This window comes from Gigantopelta aegis, chromosome 6, assembly GCF_016097555.1.
Source record: "Gigantopelta aegis isolate Gae_Host chromosome 6, Gae_host_genome, whole genome shotgun sequence".
NCBI classification, from domain to species: Eukaryota; Metazoa; Mollusca; class Gastropoda; order Neomphalida; family Peltospiridae; genus Gigantopelta; species Gigantopelta aegis.
Window position 1 is genome coordinate 66,971,683 of NC_054704.1, and position 23,461 is coordinate 66,995,143.

General features: G+C 38.2%; 1 protein-coding gene across 2 annotated transcripts in view; it reads right to left on the bottom strand.

Moving 5' to 3' along the window:
• Nucleotides 1-23,461, bottom strand: part of LOC121373989 (ETS-related transcription factor Elf-2-like) — a 128,523-nt gene that overhangs the window by 103,292 nt on the left and 1,770 nt on the right. Inside the window, exon 1 of one of the 2 annotated variants that reach the window (XM_041500844.1) lies at nt 17,074-17,323. The exons of the other annotated variant lie outside the window; for it this stretch is intronic. Coding sequence (XP_041356778.1) covers nt 17,074-17,076 — 3 coding nt within the window. The 5' untranslated portion in view covers nt 17,077-17,323. Of the gene's footprint in view, nt 1-17,073; nt 17,324-23,461 lie in introns of those variants that run through there. 2 annotated transcript variants of the gene reach the window in all.

A 23,461-nucleotide genomic window follows, 5' to 3' on the forward strand; every position in this document is an offset into this window, starting at 1 on the left:
TATGCACCATCCCACAGACAGAATAGTACATATCACAGCCTTTGATATACCAGTTGTGGTGCACTGGCTGGAACGCAAAATAGCCCAATGGGCCCACCAACGGGGATCGATCCCACATCGACTGCGCATCGAGTGAGCACTTTACTACTGGGCTACGTCCCGCCCTTAAAACGTTTGAAGTCTGAACTCGTCTTTAGTAACATCTTGAGACTTTAACGTCATAGTAACACATACAAAATACATACATGTGATGTCATTAAAGAGTGAATTAAGACTCTAAAACTTTCATAAGCACGGGCCCAGTGCATCGTACCTTGTTTATGCATATGCAACGTGACACAGTCATTAACACCACTGCCCTTTGTAATAGTTTTAACTGAAAACTATACCTAATGAATAAACAGTCCAAAGATTACAAGACACAACCTGTAATAATACCTGTTAATGAAGATAGACTTAACATCATTACTGAGAATTTATACCACATTTTTATATGATACAGCAAGTAGTATTTCTGGCTACCTTTCCTGGCCCCATTTATTTTTTTAAAATATATTGCGCAATCTATGACCATAGATCAGGATGTTAAAACCTTGTGTGTTATATCTTGCATCCTGTTGCAACAAAACCATGTTTTATTCAAAATGATTGGCATTCACCCTCCTCACTCCCCACCTCCCAGCACAAAGTTTGTATTCTCTTGAAAATGTTTATAATTACGATTATTCTCCATTGCAAATGTATTTACCGTAAAGAGATCATATCACAAGTTGAGGGGTTAATTAAAAAAAAAAATCATTCTTATACTTCCTTTATTTGACACCAAATATAATAGCTCATATTTTTCATGCAAATCTGTTGTTAAACTTTCATTCATTCATTCATTCATTTATTCATTCATTCATTCATTCATTCATTCATTCATTCATTCATTCATTCATTCATTCATTCATTCATAGGGCAGGATGTAGTCCAGTGGTAAAGCGCCTGCTCGATGCGCGGTCCGTCTGGGATCGATCCCTGTCGGTGAAACCATTGGGCTATTTCTCATTCCAGCCAGTGCTCCACAACTGGTATTACAACGTCGTGGTATGTACTATCCTGTCTGTGGGATGGTGCATATAAAAGATCCCTTGCTGCTAATCGAAAAAGAGTAGCCCATGAAGTGGCAACAGCAGGTTTCCTCTCTCAATATCTGTGTGGTCCTTAACCATATGTCCAACGTCATATAACCATAAATAAAATGTGTTGAGTGCATCGTTAAATAAAACATTTCCTTCCTTCCTTCCTTTATTCATTTTCTTTTAAAATTAAAATCGTGAAAAACATTTTCTCTATCATTTGAAAAAGGAATACAAAAAAATATATTCTACCACTAAAAGTGTTTATTAAAACATGAAACACCATCACACCGACTAGTTAGCAGACTAATACGTTATCAGTTGATCAATATCAACTACCAGCACTGAATTACATTTAATCAATACTGGGATAGAGATAACAGCCCATACTCAACACCAAGTTAAACATGCTAGGCAGGACCAGGTAGCATGCAGTCTATCATGAAGACATCCTATTTCTAAAAACTAGTTATGTCCACTGTGCTTTAATTGTAGAATATAAATTGAAGATTTTAAAGTACTATGTGTTTTTTTTTTGTTTTTTTGTTCGACAGAAATCAATAACATGAGTCATTAGTTTAATAGAATCAGGAAGACCAGCAGTTAAACAATCAGGTATTCACTGGCTGGACTAGCCATTCATGGGGTTTAGGGGTGCAGAATGTAGCACAGTGGTAAAGCGGTCGCTTGATGCACAGTCGGTTTGGTATCGATCCCCATCGGTGGGCCCATTTGGGCTATTTCTCGTTCCAGCCAGTGCACCACGACTGGTATATCAAAGACTGTGGTATGTGCTATCCTGTCTGTGGGATAGTGCATATAAAAGATCCCTTGCTACTAATGGAAAAATGTAGCAGGCTTCCTCTTTGAAACTGTATGTTAAAATTACCAAATGTTTGACATCCAACAGCCAATGATTAATAAATCAATGTGCTCTAGTGGAGTTGTTAAACAAAACAAACTTTTTTTCCTTCATGGGGTTAGCAGTCAAGTCAGTGTAAGGAATGAAGCAGTTGGGGGTGGGACGTAGCCCAGTGGTAAAGAGCGCACTTGATGCATAGTCGATCCGGGATCGATTCCCATTGGTGGGCCCACTGGGCTATTTCTCATACCAGCCAGTACACGACTGGTATATCAAAGGCTGTAGAATGTGCTATCTTGTCTGTCTGTGAGATGGTACATATAAAAGATCACTTGCTACTAATGGAAAAATATAGTGGGTTTCCTCTCTAAATGTTTGACATCCAATAACCGATGATCAATAAACCAATGTGTTCTAGTGGTGTCGTTAAACAAAACAAATCTTTTGGGCAGTCATGGGGTTAGCAGTGAAGTCCGTGTAAGGAATGGAATAGTCAGATAATTGGGCATTCACTGACTGGTCAGGGCAGTCATGGGGTTAACAGTGAAGTCAGTATAAGGAACGGAACAGACAATTGGGCATATTCACTGACTGGTCAGGGCAGTCATGGGGTTAACAGTGAAGTCAGTATAAGGAACGGAACAGACAATTGGGCATATTCACTGACTGGTCAGGGCAGTCATGGGGTTAACAGTGAAGTCAGTATAATGAACGGAACAGACAAGTGGACATTCACTGACTGGTCAGGGCAGTCATGGGGTTAACAGTGAAGTCAGTATAAGGAACGGAACAGACAATTGGGCATATTCACTGACTGGTCAGGGCAGTCATGGGGTTAACAGTGAAGTCAGTATAAGGAACGGAACAGACAAGTGGACATTCACTGACTGGTCAGGGCAATCATGGGGTTAACAGTGAAGTCAGTATAATGAACGGAACAGACAATTGGACATTCACTGACTGGTCAGGGCAGTCATGGGGTTAACAGTGAAGTCAGTATAAGGAACGGAACAGACAAGTGGACATTCACTGACTGGTCAGGGCAGTCATGGGGTTAACAGTGAAGTCAGTATAAGGAACGGAACAGACAAGTGGACATTCACTGACTGGTCAGGGCAGTCATGGGGTTAACAGTGAAGTCAGTATAAGGAACGGAACAGACAATTGGGCATATTCACTGACTGGTCAGGGCAGTCATGGGGTTAACAGTGAAGTCAGTATAAGGAACGGAACAGACAATTGGACATTCACTGACTGGTCAGGGCAATCATGGGGTTAACAGTGAAGTCAGTATAAGGAACGGAACAGACAAGTGGACATTCACTGACTGGTCAGGGCAGTCATGGGGTTAACAGTGAAGTCAGTATAAGGAACAGAACAGACAAGTGGACATTCACTGACTGGTCAGGGCAGTCGTGGGGTTAACAGTGAAGTCAGTATAAGGAACGGAACAGACAAGTGGACATTCACTGACTGGTCAGGGCAGTCGTGGGGTTAACAGTGAAGTCAGTATAAGGAACGGAACAGACAATTGGACATTCACTGACTGGTCAGGGCAGTCGTGGAGTTAACAGTGAAGTCAGTATATGGAACGGAACAGACAATTGGACATTCACTGACTGGTCAGGGCAGTCATGGAGTTAACAGTGAAGTCAGTATATGGAACGGAACAGACAATTGGACATTCACTGACTGGTCAGGGCAGTCATGGGATTAACAGTGAAGTCAGTATAAGGAACGGAACAGACAATTGGACATTCACTGACTGGTCAGGGCAGTCATGGGGTTAGCAGTGAAGTCAGTATAAGGAACGGAACAGACAATTGGGCATTCACTGACTGGTCAGGGCAGTCATAGGGTTAACAGTCATGATGTATCAGTCATAAGCACTTCTTTACCTTCTTTACTGACAGCACATACCATGACACTGACGTTTGAGCACTGGATTAAAAAGAAAACGTAAACAATTGGATTCAGTGAGGGAAAATTCGATTCCATGACCCAAGCTGCAAGCACTTCAACTGAGCATTTTATTTACTATGTCTCACCCTATTTAAGACAAAAAACAAATAAGATTCAAGATTATCCGAATTTAAGACAGGGGTGTGCACCCCTAGGATTCCCTTGTGCCTGAATCAAATATAACAAAAATATATCATTTCAGTATCAAGTCAGTGGTAAAGTGCTCACTTTATGCGCGGTCGATCTGGGATCGATCCAAGTCAGTGGGCCCATTGGGCTATTTCTTGCTCCAGCCAGTGCACCATGACTGGTATATCAAAGGCTGTGGTATGTGTTATCCTGTCTATGGGATGGTGCATATAAAAGATTCCTTGCTGCTAAAGGAACAATGTAGTGGTTTTCCTCTCTAAAACTATATGTCAAAATTACCATAAGTCTGACATCCAATAGCTGATTATTAATAAATCAATGTGCTCTAGTGGTGTCATTAAACAAAGCAATTTTTTTTTTAAAGATAGAATTCAGCCTCAAAGTCTTTATTATGTACCAGTAATAATTGCGGCTTGTTTTCTCTTTGCTATAAGATTCTTCTTCCACTGTTTAATCAATTCTATTTTTAACCCTGAAAACAATTCTCATGGATGAAAATAGAAATAAAATAGTTTCTCATCAAAACAATAATTGAGAGGAATTACCAACAACAATGGAGGGGTTTTTTTTTAGCTACGTCATTGGATTGTAGATTTATCAGGGTTTTCATTGTCATTTCTTCAAAAAAAAAATTTATATTATACTTATTTTGGTGCTTCTATCCAAGTAAGATTCAAGCACATTGTCCTGGGCACATACCGTATCTGTCTGGACTGTCAGTCCAGGATAGAGGGTTAGTTGGTTAGTTGATAGTGGTTAGTTGATAGTGGTTAGTAGTTAGTGAGAAAAGTCAGTGAAGAGGTCTTACACTTACCCACTGAGTCGATAAACTCACTCTGGGTGAAGCCAGTGCTCCACAAATGGTGTAACAAAGGCTGTGGTATGTACTATCCTGTCTGTGGGATGGTACATATAAAAGATCCCTTGCTGCTAATCAAAAAAAATAGCCCATGAAGTGGCGACAGCAGGTTTCCTCTCTCAATATCTGTGTGGTCCTTAACCATATGTCTGACACCATATAACCGTAAATAAAATGTGTTGAGTGTGTCGTTAAATAAAACATTTCCTTCCTTCCTTCACTCTGGGTGAAAGCCAGTACCAGGATGCAAACCCAGTACCTACCAGCTTAACCACTAAACCAATTAGGCCGGTCAACTATTTCCCACATGGACAATGTTTAGCTGGTTAAGAGGCATGGAGAAGTGGAGGTTTTTGCCAGTGGCCTAACTGAGGGCACAAGATAACAGTTTATATTCCAGTTATGTAACTTCCAATTCACTAACTTGACTCATGGTCGAGATGCAATTTCCTTAACTGTTAATATCACTCTCCAAGTACATGTAAATGATTTTAGCATGTGAGACTGGATACTCTACACAGAATGTTGTGGTGTCAAAAATTATATTCAGTGGCTAAAGTAGCTTTCTCAGTACATGCTTTTTTATATTAATTTGGGAGTGAGTGTACAGTAAGCAGCATAAAGTCTGTTTTGTTTAACGCAATTAGAGCACATTAATTTATCGGCTATTGGATGTTAAACAGTTGGTAATTCTGACATTCTTAGAGAGAAAACCTACTACATTTTTCAGTTATTAGCAAGAGATCTTTTATGTGCACCATCCCACAGATGGGATAGCACATATCACGGCCTTTGATATACCAGTCGTGGTGCACTGGCTGGAATGAGAAATACCGCAAATGGCTCCACCAACGGCGATCGATCTTAGCTATCTTAGATACTGTGTATCAAGCGAGCTCTTTACCACTGGGCTGTATCCCGCCCCAGTACGCAGTATGTGGACAAGTTTAAAATCAATTTTGAGGTTATGACTAAAGATGTGTTAATGTGAGCAGGTAGTAACCAATAAATGCAATACCGGCCTCAGTGGCGTCGTGGTAGGCCATCGGTCTACAGGCTGGTAGGTACTGGGTTTGGATCCCAGTCGAGGCATGGGATTTTTAATCCAAATACCGACTCCAAACTCTGAGTGAGTGCTCCACAAGGCTCAATGGGTAGGTGTAAACCACTTGCACCGACCAGTGATCCATAACTGGTTCAACAAAGGCCATGGTTTGTGCTATCCTGCCTGTGGAAAGCACAAATAAAAGATCCCTTGCTGCTAATCGGAAAGAGTAGCCCATGTAGTGGTGACAGCAGGTTTCCTCTCAAAACATCTGTGTGATCCGTAACCATATGTCTGATGCCATATAACCGTAAATAAAATGTGTTGAGTGCGTTGTTAAATAAAAAAACATTTCTTTCTTTCCAATAAATGCACAGAACAATAGAATGACCAAAGTTATTTATGGCGTAACAAACAGGATATGAATCTAACTACCATTTCATGTCAATATCATGACACCTGAATGCATGAGACATCCTGTTCAGCTATAAGAATTAGGCTAGTGTTATTTGGTGGCAGTGGTGGTGGTTTTATACACGACAAGAATTGTTCAAATGTTAGTGAGTTTAAATAACAGTTCAGAGAAAAGTTTTTAAAAAATCAGTACAATAAAGAAATCTTTAAAAAAAGAAGATTTAGAACAACCTAATGTGCCCGTCCATAATTAAATTTTAAAATTTCAATTCAATTCAATCATTTATTTCCGTATATGAATTATAGGTAGTACTAAACCAAATAACTTCCGGCTGGGTCAAAGTTCGAGGTGCACTGAACTGTTGATAGAGAAGTGAACACCACAAGTCCTGTGATTGGTTATAAATGTGAGTGTGTTGGTTGTAAAAAATAATAGTTTCATCTGGGTAAAAAAAATATGCAATTTTATTTCATCTAGTACCAATGTGTCAAGTAGCCTTGTGCTTGAAACATGTATGGGGTACCTGTAAAAAAAAGTACTCAAATTTTGTGTGGAACTAGGGTAGTTATAGGCGCTACCCGTTATCTCAGAAACGAGCAGCTTGACCCCCAATTTTTTCTGATTCACTTTAAGTGTGAAGGGTGGTAGTATTTATATCTGTGGCGTTTATGTCGACTTATACACTGCAGGTAGGAGTTTTAGCCACATATGTTACTATTGGGATTTGATTTGGTAGTATACACCCTATACAGACATGAAAAATAATATCAACATCATGAAAAGAAAATAACAATACATCTTATAATGGTTACAATATCCTAGCACATTTATAATTTATATACTAGTAACAATATTTAACAAGTGACAATGTCATTAGGTAGGAGGTGTAGCAACTGAAAGTAGAAGATGTCTTTGTTCGAACATCTCATAACAATACTGCCCTATCATGGGAGCAATATGTGCTGGGTAGAGAAGTAGAAAGAATAGTTTCTCAGTGTCTATTAATTGAATTGATAAAAAAAATTTTTTTTTAATTAAATGGGAAAAAAAGGTTTACCCATTTTAGCTTAACTATGTTTTCAACAACAAACTTAAGGTCATAGACCCTAGTTTTAACCCATAAAAATAGACTCCAAGTTTTGTTAATCTACAAACCCGTAATGTATCTGGATAATGTTATAACAAGTGTCTTGTGTTGTTGAAACGGGAAAATACCATCTAAAATACCATTTAAAAACACTATATGCAATATATCAGCCAAACTATGACCCATAAATATCAGTACTACAACCCCTACCTCAAAGTATTAACTGAAGAAAATGGTACCTTTCGTGGCTCATTTTCGGTATAACCAGATGTTTTTACAACACCCCTAGTTTCACACAAAATTTAGTAAAAAAAATTTTACATGTACCCCATACATGTTCCAAGCACAAGGCTACCTGACACAGTGGTATTAGATGAATTAAAATTGTATACATTTTTAGCCCAGATGATACTAATTGTTTTTACAACCAACACACTCACATTTATAACCAATCACAGGACTTGTGGTGTTAACTTCTCTATCAAAAGTTTGGTGCACCTCGAACTTTGACCTAGCTGGAAGTTATTTGGTTTAGTGCTACCTATAGAGCTCATCTACATAACTGCTACTACTCAGAAGTATATGCGTTTTTAGAATTATGAAAAATGCATATGCACCAGGATAACCATGTACACTTTGGATGTATGAAATGGATATTCTAAATAATGAAATATAAGTAATATCCAATTTAAATTATCAAAAATGGCTTCAATAGTGAAAAATATTTGTCGTGTTAAAAAACTAAGGTCTATCACATAACATTGTTTTATCACCCTTAGGGTTTAATACACAATAAATAAAAAATATCTGACCACTGACCATAATTCAGTGATGTTATACTTGACTGGTGGCAGAATCATTTGCACTTTTATCTTTTAAAACTTGAATTTATTAAATATCATCTCAGGGCTAGCTCTGTCACTCGCCAAATTCACCAACTGCGAATAATTCACCAACTGCGAATAATTCACCAACTGCGAATAATTCACCAACTGCGAATAATTCACCAACTGGCGAATTTTATTTTAATTTGGCAAAATAATTTCATGTTAATAATTGAATTTTTTTTTGAAAATAACTCTCGATTTCTGCATTTTTAAAAGTTTAATGGACAATTTACCGAAATATTTTGTTCACCTAGAGTTAGCCCTGCATCTCTACATTGATGAAAAAGAGAAAAAAAGCACACACAAAAAACACAGACATGTAAACAATCTTGTCTGCTCAGTATAGAATGTACAATTATTTTTATAGTGAAGATAAAGATAATCGTTTAAAAAATTCGTTCCATACCATGTTTCAAATTCAAATGATGTCTACTCAAAAGACTTTACACTTCATGTATCTTTACAATAATAATACACTAATTCATAGTTATTTCAAAACAATTGCACCATTTACCAAAAGTGGATCTGAAATAAAACTCCATGTAAAGAAATATATCTGATATTTATCACAAAGTCAAAATGATGGTGTCATTGTCTTGTTGACAACCTTAGACCCTGTTTGGTATCTCAGATTGTAATAGTCAGGTTGTGTGTAACCCGACGCTTGAGAATATGTCCAAAAATAAACCACAATCACATAAAACATTATAACCTAAGGAATGACAAACTGCAAAAGTAATAATAAAAAACCAACTTCACATTACTGCCAAGTGGCTTCGAGTACTTTAAACTTACCTCTATAGGATTGTTTCCTTTTTATCACCAAACTGAATATTATTTTACGAATTCATAAGACGACTAAAGAGACATTCAGATTTATCAACATTTGTAAAGGGAGCATAATGGACCCATTAGGTAATTTCCCATTCTAACCAATTCACCATGACTGGAAGGTATGGTATATGCTGTTCTTTCTGTTGGAAAGTGCACAACAGATCCCTTTCTATTAATTGAAAAAATATTGGAATTATCAAATGTTTGACATCCAACAGCCAATAATTATTAACAAGTCAATGAGTTCTAGTGGTGTCGTTAAACAAAACAAACTATAACTTTCTTGCAACCCCCCCCCCCCCCCCCCCACACACACACAAACACTTTAAAGCTTAAAGCATACACTAAAAATGTTGATTTACCCAATATTTTTTCCCCGACATTATTTTGGATTTAAAAGTGTTATCATGCTGCTTCCTAGCATACAAAAGTTAAAGTTTGTTTTGTTTAACAACACCACTAGAGCACATTGATTTGTTAATCATCAGCTATTTGATGTCAAACATTTGGTAATTTTGACATATAGTCTTAGAGAAGAAACCTTCTATATTTTTCCATCAGTAGCAAGGGATCTTTTATATGCACCATCCCACAGACAGGATAGTACATACCACAACCTTTGACCAGTTTTTAATCCAAACCCTGAGTGAGTGCTCCGCAAGGCTCAGTGGGTAGGTGTAAACCACTTGCACCGACCAGTGATCCATAACTGGTTCAACAAAGGCCATGGTTTTTGCTATCCTGCCTGTGGGAAGCACAAATAAAAGATGGCTGGAACAAGAAATAGCCCAATGGACCCACCAATGGGGATCGATCCCAGACCGACTGCACATCAAGTGAGTGCTTTACAACTGGACTACTTCCTGCCTTCTTCCTAGCAAACATGTTGTACGCCTGTGGAAATACTTATAACTATGAACAGCCACAAAAAATTACTGACACAGATCAAATCTGATACGTATGCAAGCATGTTATGTAAAATCAAATTATCATACACATCTTTTGATCAAAGATATAAATCTGTTGTACAGGCCCTGTACACTTAACAACTGAAGCATTAAAGGCTGTATATACATTTTGTATTGCAGCATTTTTCAAATTAATTTTTTTTTACTTTTATCTTCCTTACAATAAAATTATTATATAAAAAAAACCCTGTATGTAATTGCAAACCTTCCCCAATGGTAAAGCGCTTTAAGATCAATCCCTGTTGAAGGGCTCATTTGGCTACTTCTCGTTCCAGCCAGTGCACCACAACTGGTATATCAAAGGCTGTGTTATGAGCTATCCTGTCTGGGATGGTGGATATAAAAGATCCTTTGCTATTAATGGAAAAATGTAGCGGATTTCCTCTCTAAGACTATATGTCAAAATTACCAAATGGTTCGATGATTAATAAATCAATGTGCTCTAGAGCTGTAGTTAAACAAAACAAACTTTAACCTTCCAGAGAAGTTGCCAACCCGTCCTTTTCTAACACCCCCACAAAGTATCACCCAAACTGTTGCCTCCCATTATATACTGATACCTCACCCTCACCCTAACTCTTAACCCTAAAATTAATCCTAACAATGGGGGCGGAGTGGCAACGGTTGAATATTTTACCCCGATATCTACCCTGAAATGAATAGCATTTTAATTCTAATCTAGCTAAAAATATCTCAGACAGTTTGTATCACAGTGATATGTCCTACAGTGAGTGTTATATCCCACTACAGCTGTTTACCGTGTCACACATGGCCATATCCTTTTTCATTCATACCTTATTACACAGGGCTACATTGTTTAAAACACGATTATTAAGTAATGCAGTGGATATTAAACTCATTACAATTCTATATAAAGTTTATCACCCTCATGCAGTAATTGTTGTCATTTACAAAAGCTTGTGACAAATAAAAATTAATTCACATGGGACAAAAACTGATAAAATAATTAAGTTTATTTAATTTTGTATGAATTCTGCCCGACAATATACTAACCATTTTCTCATATACATTTGTGTATGCATACACCCCATATAGTACTTACACCCCAAAGCTAGTCAATAACGTAATATATTTGTATGTGTAGCCTTAAAGCTAAAAGCGGGACATAGCCCACTTGTAAAGCATTCGCTTGATGTGCGGTCGGTTTGAGATCAATCCCCATCGGTAGGCCCATTGAGTTATTTCTCGTTCCAGCCAGTGCACCACTACTGGTATATCAAAGGCCGTGGTATGTGCCATCCTGTCTGTTGGATGGTGCATATAAAAGATCCCTTGCTACTAATGGAAATATGAAGCAGGTTTCCTCTCTAAGACTATACGTCCAAATTACCAAATGGTTGATATTCAATAGCCGATGATTAATAAATTAATGTGCTCTAGAGGTGTTGTTAAGCAAAACAAACTTTAACCTTCCAGAGAAGTTCCCAACCCATCCCTTACTAACACCTCACAAAGTATCATTCCAACTGATATGGTAAAGATCCTGTTACCCACTCAAAGCTAGTCAGTAATCTAACATATTTTTGTATGTGGACTTAAAGCTGAAAGCAAACATTAAAAAGACCCACCCACATATACAGCTTTGACGGGCAATACTGGGTAGCAGGCTTTTACTAGTGTTAAAATACACATTTACTGCACGCACTGTTGAGCATGCATGTCAGATCCAGTATACTTAAGATAATGCTGGTATGTGGGTCTCCTGACCTGCTTGCCACCAACCAGGAAGTTGACAAACAATCAATCATATTGGTGCAATTACGTCCAGCCATGCACCACGTCAATTAAAATACTAATCACTTTATAAGTAAACCTATCTTCTGACGTTAATACCAAAAGAGTTCTATCATCAATCTGTTTAAACTGTGGTATTTAAAAACACTTCTAGCAACTGCCCCACCCAATTCTTCCAATGGGTTTGCTCTTTCTATCAAGTCATCTGATGTTCACTGGGCTGTAGGATTGATCCGTGCTTGAACATTAACTGCATACAAATGAGAAAATAAAGTTAAAATGAACTGACGGAAAAAAGAAAGAAAGAAATGTTTTATTTAATGATGCACTCAACACATTTTATTTAGGGTTATATGGCATCAGACATATGGTTAAGGACCACACAGATATTGAGAGAGGAAACCCGTTATCGCCATTTCATGGGCTACTCTTTTCAATTAGCAGCAAGGGTTCTTTTATATGCACCATCCCACAGACAGGGAAGTACATACCACGGCCTTTGATATACCAGTTGTGGTGCACTGGCTGGAACAAGAAAACAGCCCAATGGGCCCACCGATGGGGATCGATCCCAGACTGACTACACATCAAGCAAGTGCTTTACCACAGGGCTACATCCCGCCCATATGAACTGACGGAGTCTGTTAAAATGTATAATTCAGATTTTAGTTGTTAGATATATCGGTAGTCAAACAGTAACAAATGTTAGCAAATAGAAATTCTGACCAACAGTGATTGCTTTCTTAATCATTTAAGAAGCTGACCATAATTTTAGCTTCAGCTTTAAAATTAAATGATGTTGGGAAAGATGTAGTAATGTTTAATGTTAAAAGAAGATGTCATTGCCATTGTGTTTTTAAACAAGTATACTGTAGTGTAATGTGTTTTGGTTGTCATGTTACCTTGACCTGTGACATATATACATGCTCATAAGGCAAGCAATCTTCCTTTAACAACGGTGTGTTTGTGTATGAAAGTTCGTTTTGTGTAACGACACCACAAGAGTACATTGATTAATTAATCATCGGCTATTGGATGTCATCAGAGGAAACCCACTGCATTTTCCTAATGCAGCAAGGGATCTTTCATATGCACTGTCCCACAGACAGGAAAGCACATACCATGGCCTTTGACCAGTTGTGATACACTGGTTGAAACGAGAAAAACCCCAATCAGTTTAATGAATCCTCCAAGGTGGTTCGATCCTGCAGCACCAGCACTCAGCCAACTGAGCTAAATCCTGCCCCTCAGTTTTTAAAATAAAATAATGATAGGAGAGATGTATGCAAGTTTAAGAAGGAAATGTTGTATTTAACGATGCACTCAACACATTTTATTTACGGTTATATGGCGTCAGACATATGGTTAAGGACCACACAGATTTTGAGAGGAAACCCGCTGTCGCCACTACATGGGCTACTCTTCCGATTAGCAGCAAGGGATCTTTTATTTGCACTTCCCACAGGCAGGATAGCACAAACCATGGCCTTTGTTGAACCAGTTATGGATCACTGGTCGGTGCAAGTGGTTTACACCTACCCATTGAGCCTTGCGGAGCACTCACTCAGGGTTTGGAGTCGGTATCTAGATTAAAAATCCCATGCCTCGACTGGGATCCGAACCCAGTACCTACCAGACTAGGCCGATGGCCTACCATGACGCCACCAAGGCCGGCTGCATGTTTAATGTTAAAAGAAGATACCATTGTCATTGTGTTTTTAAACAAGTATACTGTAGAAACAATTATCAAGCGAGCGCTTGATGTGAATTTTGACATTATTACTTATCACTATAATTACTACTGCAGCTTTTCTTTTTAACAGTCCTTCTTTCTAAACTTATATATTTATTTTATGTCCCCATTACATCACCAGCCTATTTAAATATATTTCTATTAACTAGCCATTTATAATGTGTTATTAATATTACTATCTACATGTACATATGCATTAATATTAAATATATCATCATCTATATTATTTGTACAAGTATTACTATTACTATAATCAGCATACTGCCACAACCTGTATGTACTCCTACTACTCCTAGTATTTAGCATGTACATGTATAATTTAATTCATCTTCTGTGAGGCGATGAATCAGGGCACCCCAACCCTGGCATCGTCAAAATTTAAAAAAGAAAAAGAAAAAGAAAAAAGTATACTGCAGTGCAATGTATCTTGGTTGTTATGTTACCGTGACCTGTGACATACATACATGCTCATACAGCTAGAAATCTTCCTTTAACAACAGTGTGTTTGTGTATGAAAGTTTGTTTTGTGCAACGACACCACTAGAGCACATTGATTAAGCATCGGCTATTTGATGTCAAACTTTTGGTAATTCTGACATGTAATCATCAGAGGAAACCTGCTACATTTTTCCTAATGCAGAAAAGGATCTTTTGTATGCACCATCCCACAGACAGGATAGCACATACCATGGCTTTTGAAATACCATACAGTCGTGGTGCACTGGCTAGAACGCGAAATAGCCCAATGGACCCACTGATGAGGACAGATCCCAGACCGACTGCTCTCATTAAGCGACCGCTTTACCACTGGGCAACTTCCCGCCCTGTTTGTGTATGAAATTTAGTTGCGATGTCATATGATCAACAAAAAAAATCAATAATCAATGCTGTCATTGCCATTAGAAATGTAAAACGTATACGAAAACAATGGGTAGTTTAATCAATCATGTATTTTTTTCCCCCATTTTATTTAGTAGTTCTTTTAGGAGCTGTTTAAAGGGACATTCCTAAGTTTGCTGCATTGTAAGATGTTTCCGACTAATAAAATATTTCTACGATTAAACTTACATATTAAATATATTTTCTTTTGTTTATAATATCAGTGTCTGTATAATCAATGTGTTTCTGGTCATCTCAATATTTGTAACAAGCTCAAACTGGATTTTGTCTTCAAATAATTTCGTAGGTACGAAAAAATAGTTTTTAGGAAATAAAATGAAATTTAACCTAGTACAAATATTAGAACAGTCAGACACACGTTTAATATACAGCCACCAATATTTTATGCAGAAAAATATATCTGACATGTAATTACAATCGTTAAAAAGTCTCTGTCAGTCGGTAACATCTTAAAAACTGCAGCAAACTTAAGTGTCTCTTTTTTTTTTACCCCACTCTTCCTAACACCATACATAAATAATGGATAGATTGGAAAGATTGAAAAGATTCCTTCGGATCAATGCTGCAAACTCTAAAGATATCACATTTGAATACCAGTACAACATCACTAATACACATGTATCTATGTACATGTACCGTTACTGGTATCAAACACACGTGGAAACAAATTCTAACATATGAATTAATGATGTCAGCAAATTCCAATATCAATGGTATAATACTAAATTTATTCTGATAAATTCAGTATCAGTACTGGTAATAATAATAACACATATGATTTAATGATGTTAGCAAATTCCAATATCAATGGTACATTTATAAATTTATTCTGATAAATTCAGTAAATAGAGTATTGATACCAGTAATAATAATACATGCACCAAGGCTTTACCTAATAATATGAAATTTTAAGATACCTTTTAGCTTTAGACTGTCCCTTTTGTCAACTTGGACAAGGCTTAATAGTACTGTACTTTGGTACTTTAGTTTTACTACCCCTCCTTAATCATTTTAGAATAGGTATGGCTCTGTATATACAATGTATGTATGAATTAATAACAATATGAAGTTTCAGTATCAGTTAAAAGTTTTTGTTTAACGACACTACTGGAGCACAATGACTATTAATCATTGGCTATTGGACGCCAAACATTTGGTAATTTTTACATGTATATAGTCTTTGAAAGGAAACCTGCTACATTTTTCCACACATAGCAAGGGATCTTTTATATGCACTTTCCCACAGACAGGACAGCACATACCACAACCGTTGATATACCAGTCGTGGTGCACTGGCTAAAATAAGAAATAGTCCACTGGGTCCACTGATGGGAACGATCCTATACCGACTGCGCATCAGGCGAGCGCTTTACCACTGGGCTATGTCCCAACCCCCCAAAAACTTTATATATACAGATCAATTTTGCAACATTCGTTTGCTGTGGTATCGCCGATTGCTTTCGCAAATTTTGAGGGATGGAAACCAGGACTGGAATGAGGTGAGGAATGATAACAGGTTAACAGTTTGGAAATTCTGTATGATTAACAAAGTAAAAAGAAACTGTAAAATGGTGAAAGAAAATAGTCCAACCCCTGCAATTAAAAAAAAGTCCATGGCAAAAAACCCACATACCATTTAAAAAAACCTTAATAAAGTTCAAGGCAAAAAGTTGCCATGGATAATTAAAAACTCCATTACAATCTCCACAGCATTGTAGATTGCATAGGTTGAGTGTCAGTATGGAATAGGGATGGACATTATCATAAATTTTGTATCGCTATATATCGAGACACAGGTTTCTTGTATCACAATACATGTACGTATCCATGGAAGCATGGAAGGCACAAGACACTGGGGGTCACCGGGGAACTTTGAAACCTAGAGGCTATGAAATACCATTTTGCAGCCATTTCAGGGAAGTTACATAGTACTTAAAACGTCAATATTAATAACCAATTAAAAAAAATGGGAGTGCAACTACCCCTCCCCACAAACACTAGCTATGACCCTGGTATTATAATAATATAATATTTACAGTTTCATCAACCAGTTTTAAAGAAGGTTTTGGACAAAAATAAAGAAATATATGTACATGATATAAGTTAATGTTCACTGTTTAAAACATGAAGTAAAACATGACTTACATGGATCACTTCAGTGTAGTAAAGCTGATTTAAAAATATCAGATCCTTCATTTTTATCACATCTATGAACAGAATTTCCGACCCACAATGAACTTGAAATACGTAAATCATCATAATTAACACAGGTAGTGTGTGTCTTAATATGTATTATTTGATTCATAATATATCAGTACATCAATAATAACAGATCCCTGATATGAAAAATAGAAAGATAGAAAGAAGAATATGGCTGGGCAAGGGTGGCGCTGCAAACAGCTAGTGACGGACTTTATCAAACAAGGTTACAAGATAAATATCAATAAAGAGATAAATGGGATATTACATACATACCATACAACGAATACCACATGATTAGACGGAAAAACAATAGCTACTGTTATCATCTTTACATCAGTCACAATGTCAAAAGTATGCAGACCAATACTGCTGGCTGGCATTCATACAATTCCTTCTATTGATCGAATAAAATCAATGTTTACATGAATTGTCAAACAAGAGAAGACACCACAACAAAACATCCCAGCAGATTTTAACTCACAGTGTACAAAGGAGGGTGGAGTGGCCTATACCAATTTTGACATTTGTTGTGAGATTTCATTTTAAACAATGCTTTATGTACGGTAGATGATACATACTGCAACTATGTAGGTTATCACCCAGTATACCATTAATTATGTGCACAATCCTGGTGTCCTATCTGGTACATCATTAATCATGCGCACCACTACAATCATGGTGTCCTAATCCACCATTAATCACATGTACTACCATGATGTCCACGTACACTGTTAATCATATGCACTACTCTAGTATCCTAGTATACCATTAATCACACACACTACCCTGGTGTCCGAGTGTACCATTAATCACACATACTACCCTGGTGTCCTAGTATACGATTAATCACACATACTACTCCGGTGTCCTAGTATACGATTAATCACACATACTACCCCGTTGTCCTAGTATACGATTAATCACACATACTACCCTGGTGTCCTAGTATACGATTAATCACACATACTACCCTGGTGTCCTAGTATACCATTAATCACACACACTACCCTGGTGTCCGAGTGTACCATTAATCACACATACTACCCTGGTGTCCTAGTATACGATTAATCACACATACTACTCCGGTGTCCTAGTATACGATTAATCACACATACTACCCCGTTGTCCTAGTATACGATTAATCACACATACTACCCTGGTGTCCTAGTATACCATTAATCACACATACTACCCCGTTGTCCTAGTATACGATTAATCACACATACTACTCCGGTGTCCTAGTATACGATTAATCACACATACTACCCTGGTGTCCTAGTATACCATTAATCACATGTACCACCTTGGTGTCCTAGCATACCATTAATCACATGTACTACCCTGGTGTCCTAGTATACGATTAATCACACATACTACCCTGGTGTCCTAGTATACCATTAATCACACACACTACCCTGGTGTCCGAGTGTACCATTAATCACACATACTACCCTGGTGTCCTAGTATACGATTAATCACACATACTACTCCGGTGTCCTAGTATACGATTAATCACACATACTACCCCGTTGTCCTAGTATACGATTAATCACACATACTACCCTGGTGTCCTAGTACACCATTAATCACACATACTACCCCGTTGTCCTAGTATACGATTAATCACACATACTACTCCGGTGTCCTAGTATACGATTAATCACACATACTACCCTGGTGTCCTAGTATACCATTAATCACATGTACCACCTTGGTGTCCTAGCATACCATTAATCACATGTACTACCCTGGTGTCCTAGTATACCATTAATCACACATACTACCCTGGTGTCCTAGTATACGATTAATCACACATACTACCCTGGTGTCCTAGTATACGATTAATCACACATACTACTCCGGTGTCCTAGTATACGATTAATCACACATACTACCCCGTTGTCCTAGTATACGATTAATCACACATACTACCCTGGTGTCCTAGTATACGATTAATCACACATACTACCCTGGTGTCCTAGTACACCATTAATCACATGTACCACCTTGGTGTCCTAGCATACCATTAATCACATGTACTACCCTGGTGTCCTAGTACACCATTAATCACACATACTACACCGTTGTCCTAGTATACGATTAATCACACATACTACTCCGGTGTCCTAGTATACGATTAATCACACATACTACCCTGGTGTCCTAGTATACCATTAATCACATGTACCACCTTGGTGTCCTAGCATACCATTAATCACACATACTACCCTGGTGTCCTAGTATACCATTAATCACACATACTACCCTGGTGTCCTAGTATACCATTAATCACACATACTACCCTGGTGTCCTAGTACACCATTAATCACACATACTACCCTGGTGTCCTAGTATACGATTAATCACACATACTACCCTGGTGTCCTAGTACACCATTAATCACACATACTACTCTGGTGTCCTAGTATATGATTAATCACACATACTACCCTGGTGTCCTAGTATACGATTAATCACACATACTACCCTGGTGTCCTAGTATACCATTAATCACATGTACCACCTTGGTGTCCTAGCATACCATTAATCACACATACTACCCTGGTGTCCTAGCATACCATTAATCACACATACTACCCTGGTGTCCTAGTACACCATTAATCACACATACTACCCTGGTGTCCTAGTATACGATTAATCACACATACTACCCTGGTGTCCTAGTACACCATTAATCACACATACTACTCTGGTGTCCTAGTATATGATTAATCACACATACTACCCTGGTGTCCTAGTATATGATTAATCACACATACTACCATGATGTCCACGTACACTGTTAATCATATGCACTACTCTAGTATCCTAGTATACCATTAATCACACACACTACCCTGGTGTCCGAGTGTACCATTAATCACACATACTACCCTGGTGTCCTAGTATACGATTAATCACACATACTACTCCGGTGTCCTAGTATACGATTAATCACACATACTACCCCGTTGTCCTAGTATACGATTAATCACACATACTACCCTGGTGTCCTAGTATACGATTAATCACACATACTACCCTGGTGTCCTAGTATACCATTAATCACACACACTACCCTGGTGTCCTAGTATACCATTAATCACACATACTACCCTGGTGTCCTAGTATACCATTAATCACACATACTACTCTGGTGTCCTAGTATACGATTAATCACACATACTACCCCGGTGTCCTAGTATACGATTAATCACACATACTACCCTGGTGTCCTAGTATACCATTAATCACATGTACCACCCCGGTGTCCTAGTATACCATTAATCACACATACTACCCTGGTGTCCTAGTATACCATTAATCACACATACTACCCTGGTGTCCTAGTATACCATTAATCACACATACCACCCTGGTGTCCTAGTATACCATTAATCACATGTACTACCCTGGTGTCCTAGTATACCATTAATCACACATACTACCCTGGTGTCCTAGTATACCATTAATCACACATACTACCCTGGTGTCCTAGTATACCATTAATCACACATACTACCCTGGTGTCCTAGTATACGATTAATCACACATACTACCCTGGTGTCCTAGTATACGATTAATCACACATACTACCCTGGTGTCCTAGTATACCATTAATCACACATACTACCCTGGTGTCCTAGTATACCATTAATCACACATACTACCCTGGTGTCCTAGTATACGATTAATCACACATACTACCCTGGTGTCCTAGTATACGATTAATCACACATACTACCCTGGTGTCCTAGTATACCATTAATCACATGTACTACCTTGGTGTCCTAGCATACCATTAATCACATGTACTACCCTGGTGTCCTAGTATACCATTAATCACACATACTACCCTGGTGTCCTAGTATACGATTAATCACACATACTACCCTGGTGTCCTAGTATACGATTAATCACACATACTACTCCGGTGTCCTAGTATACGATTAATCACACATACTACCCTGGTGTCCTAGTATACAATTAATCACACATACTACCCTGGTGTCCTAGTATACGATTAATCACACATACTACCCTGGTGTCCTAGTATACCATTAATCACATGTACCACCTTGGTGTCCTAGCATACCATTAATCACATGTACTACCCTGGTGTCCTAGTATACCATTAATCACACATACTACACCGGTGTCCTAGTATACGATTAATCACACATACTACCCCGTTGTCCTAGTATACGATTAATCACACATACTACCCTGGTGTCCTAGTATACCATTAATCACATGTACCACCTTGGTGTCCTAGCATACCATTAATCACACATACTACCCTGGTGTCCTAGTATACCATTAATCACACATACTACCCTGGTGTCCTAGTATACCATTAATCACACATACTACCCTGGTGTCCTAGTACACCATTAATCACACATACTACCCTGGTGTCCTAGTATACGATTAATCACACATACTACCCTGGTGTCCTAGTACACCATTAATCACACATACTACTCTGGTGTCCTAGTATATGATTAATCACACATACTACCCTGGTGTCCTAGTATACGATTAATCACACATACTACCCTGGTGTCCTAGTATACCATTAATCACATGTACCACCTTGGTGTCCTAGCATACCATTAATCACACATACTACCCTGGTGTCCTAGCATACCATTAATCACACATACTACCCTGGTGTCCTAGTACACCATTAATCACACATACTACCCTGGTGTCCTAGTATACGATTAATCACACATACTACCCTGGTGTCCTAGTACACCATTAATCACACATACTACTCTGGTGTCCTAGTATATGATTAATCACACATACTACCCTGGTGTCCTAGTATACGATTAATCACACATACTACCCTGGTGTCCTAGTATACCATTAATCACATGTACCACCTTGGTGTCCTAGCATACCATTAATCACACATACTACCCTGGTGTCCTAGCATACCATTAATCACACATACTACCCTGGTGTCCTAGTACACCATTAATCACACATACTACTCTGGTGTCCTAGTATACGATTAATCACACATACTACCCTGGTGTCCTAGTACACCATTAATCACACATACTACTCTGGTGTCCTAGTATATGATTAATCACACATACTACCCCGTTGTCCTAGTATACCATTAATCACACATACTACCCTGGTGTCCTAGTATACGATTAATCACACATACTACCCTGGTGTCCTAGTATACCATTAATCACATGTACCACCTTGGTGTCCTAGCATACCATTAATCACACATACTACCCTGGTGTCCTAGTATACCATTAATCACACATACTACCCTGGTGTCCTAGTATACCATTAATCACACATACTACCCTGGTGTCCTAGTACACCATTAATCACACATACTACTCTGGTGTCCTAGTATACCATTAATCACACATACTACCCTGGTGTCCTAGTATACCATTAATCACACATACTACCCTGGTGTCCTAGTATACCATTAATCACACATAGTACCCTGGTGTCCTAGTACACCATTAATCACACATACTACTCTGGTGTCCTAGTATATGATTAATCACACATACTACCCTGGTGTCCTAGTATACGATTAATCACACATACTACCCTGGTGTCCTAGTATACCATTAATCACATGTACCACCTTGGTGTCCTAGCATACCATTAATCACACATACTACCCTGGTGTCCTAGTACACCATTAATCACACATACTACCCTGGTGTCCTAGTATACCATTAATCACACATACTACCCTGGTGTCCTAGTATACCATTAATCACATGTACCACCTTGGTGTCCTAGCATACCATTAATCACACATACTACCCTGGTGTCCTAGTATACCATTAATCACACATACTACTCTGGTGTCCTAGTATATGATTAATCATACATACTACCCTGGTGTCCTAGTATACGATTAATCACACATACTACCCTGGTGTCCTAGTATACGATTAATCACACATACTACCCTGGTGTCCTAGTATACCATTAATCACACATACTACCTTGGTGTCCTAGTACACCATTATTCATGTGTACTAATACTATCCTTTTGTCCTCATACATCTACCTTGGTGTCATAATACCATTAATAACATGTACTATTATTTGCTCTGGTATACATGTTGTTGGCATAGGAAGATGGGGGGGGGGGGGGGGGTGTCAAGGCAGGCATGTGCCCCCACTTTTCTTGATTTCATAGAAGCAGCAATGGTTTATATATGTGTGTGTGTCTGTCTGTCGGGGGGTGTGTGTGTGTGTGTGTGTGTGTGTGTGTGTGTGTGTCTCTGTGTGTGTCTGTGTGTGTGTGTGTCTGTGTATGTGTGTGTCTGTGTATGTGTGTGCGTGTCTGTGTGTGTGTGTGTGTCTGTGTGTGTGTGTCTCTGTGTGTGTGTGTGTGTGTGTGTGTGTGTGTGTGTGTTTGCCCCCACCCCCAACTTTAAACATTTGATGACTCTTGACATGTAGTCTTCATTTTTCCATTAGCAGCAAGGAATCATTTATATACTGATGGAAAAAAACATAAAGGATCACACAGATAGCAACAAGAAATAACAGCACAGTCAACATTACAAACATTCAATCCCACTTTACAACTTGGTATGAAATACAGACATTATTACGCTAGTAGTGAATTAAATATGGTCTACAATTTGATGTGTTC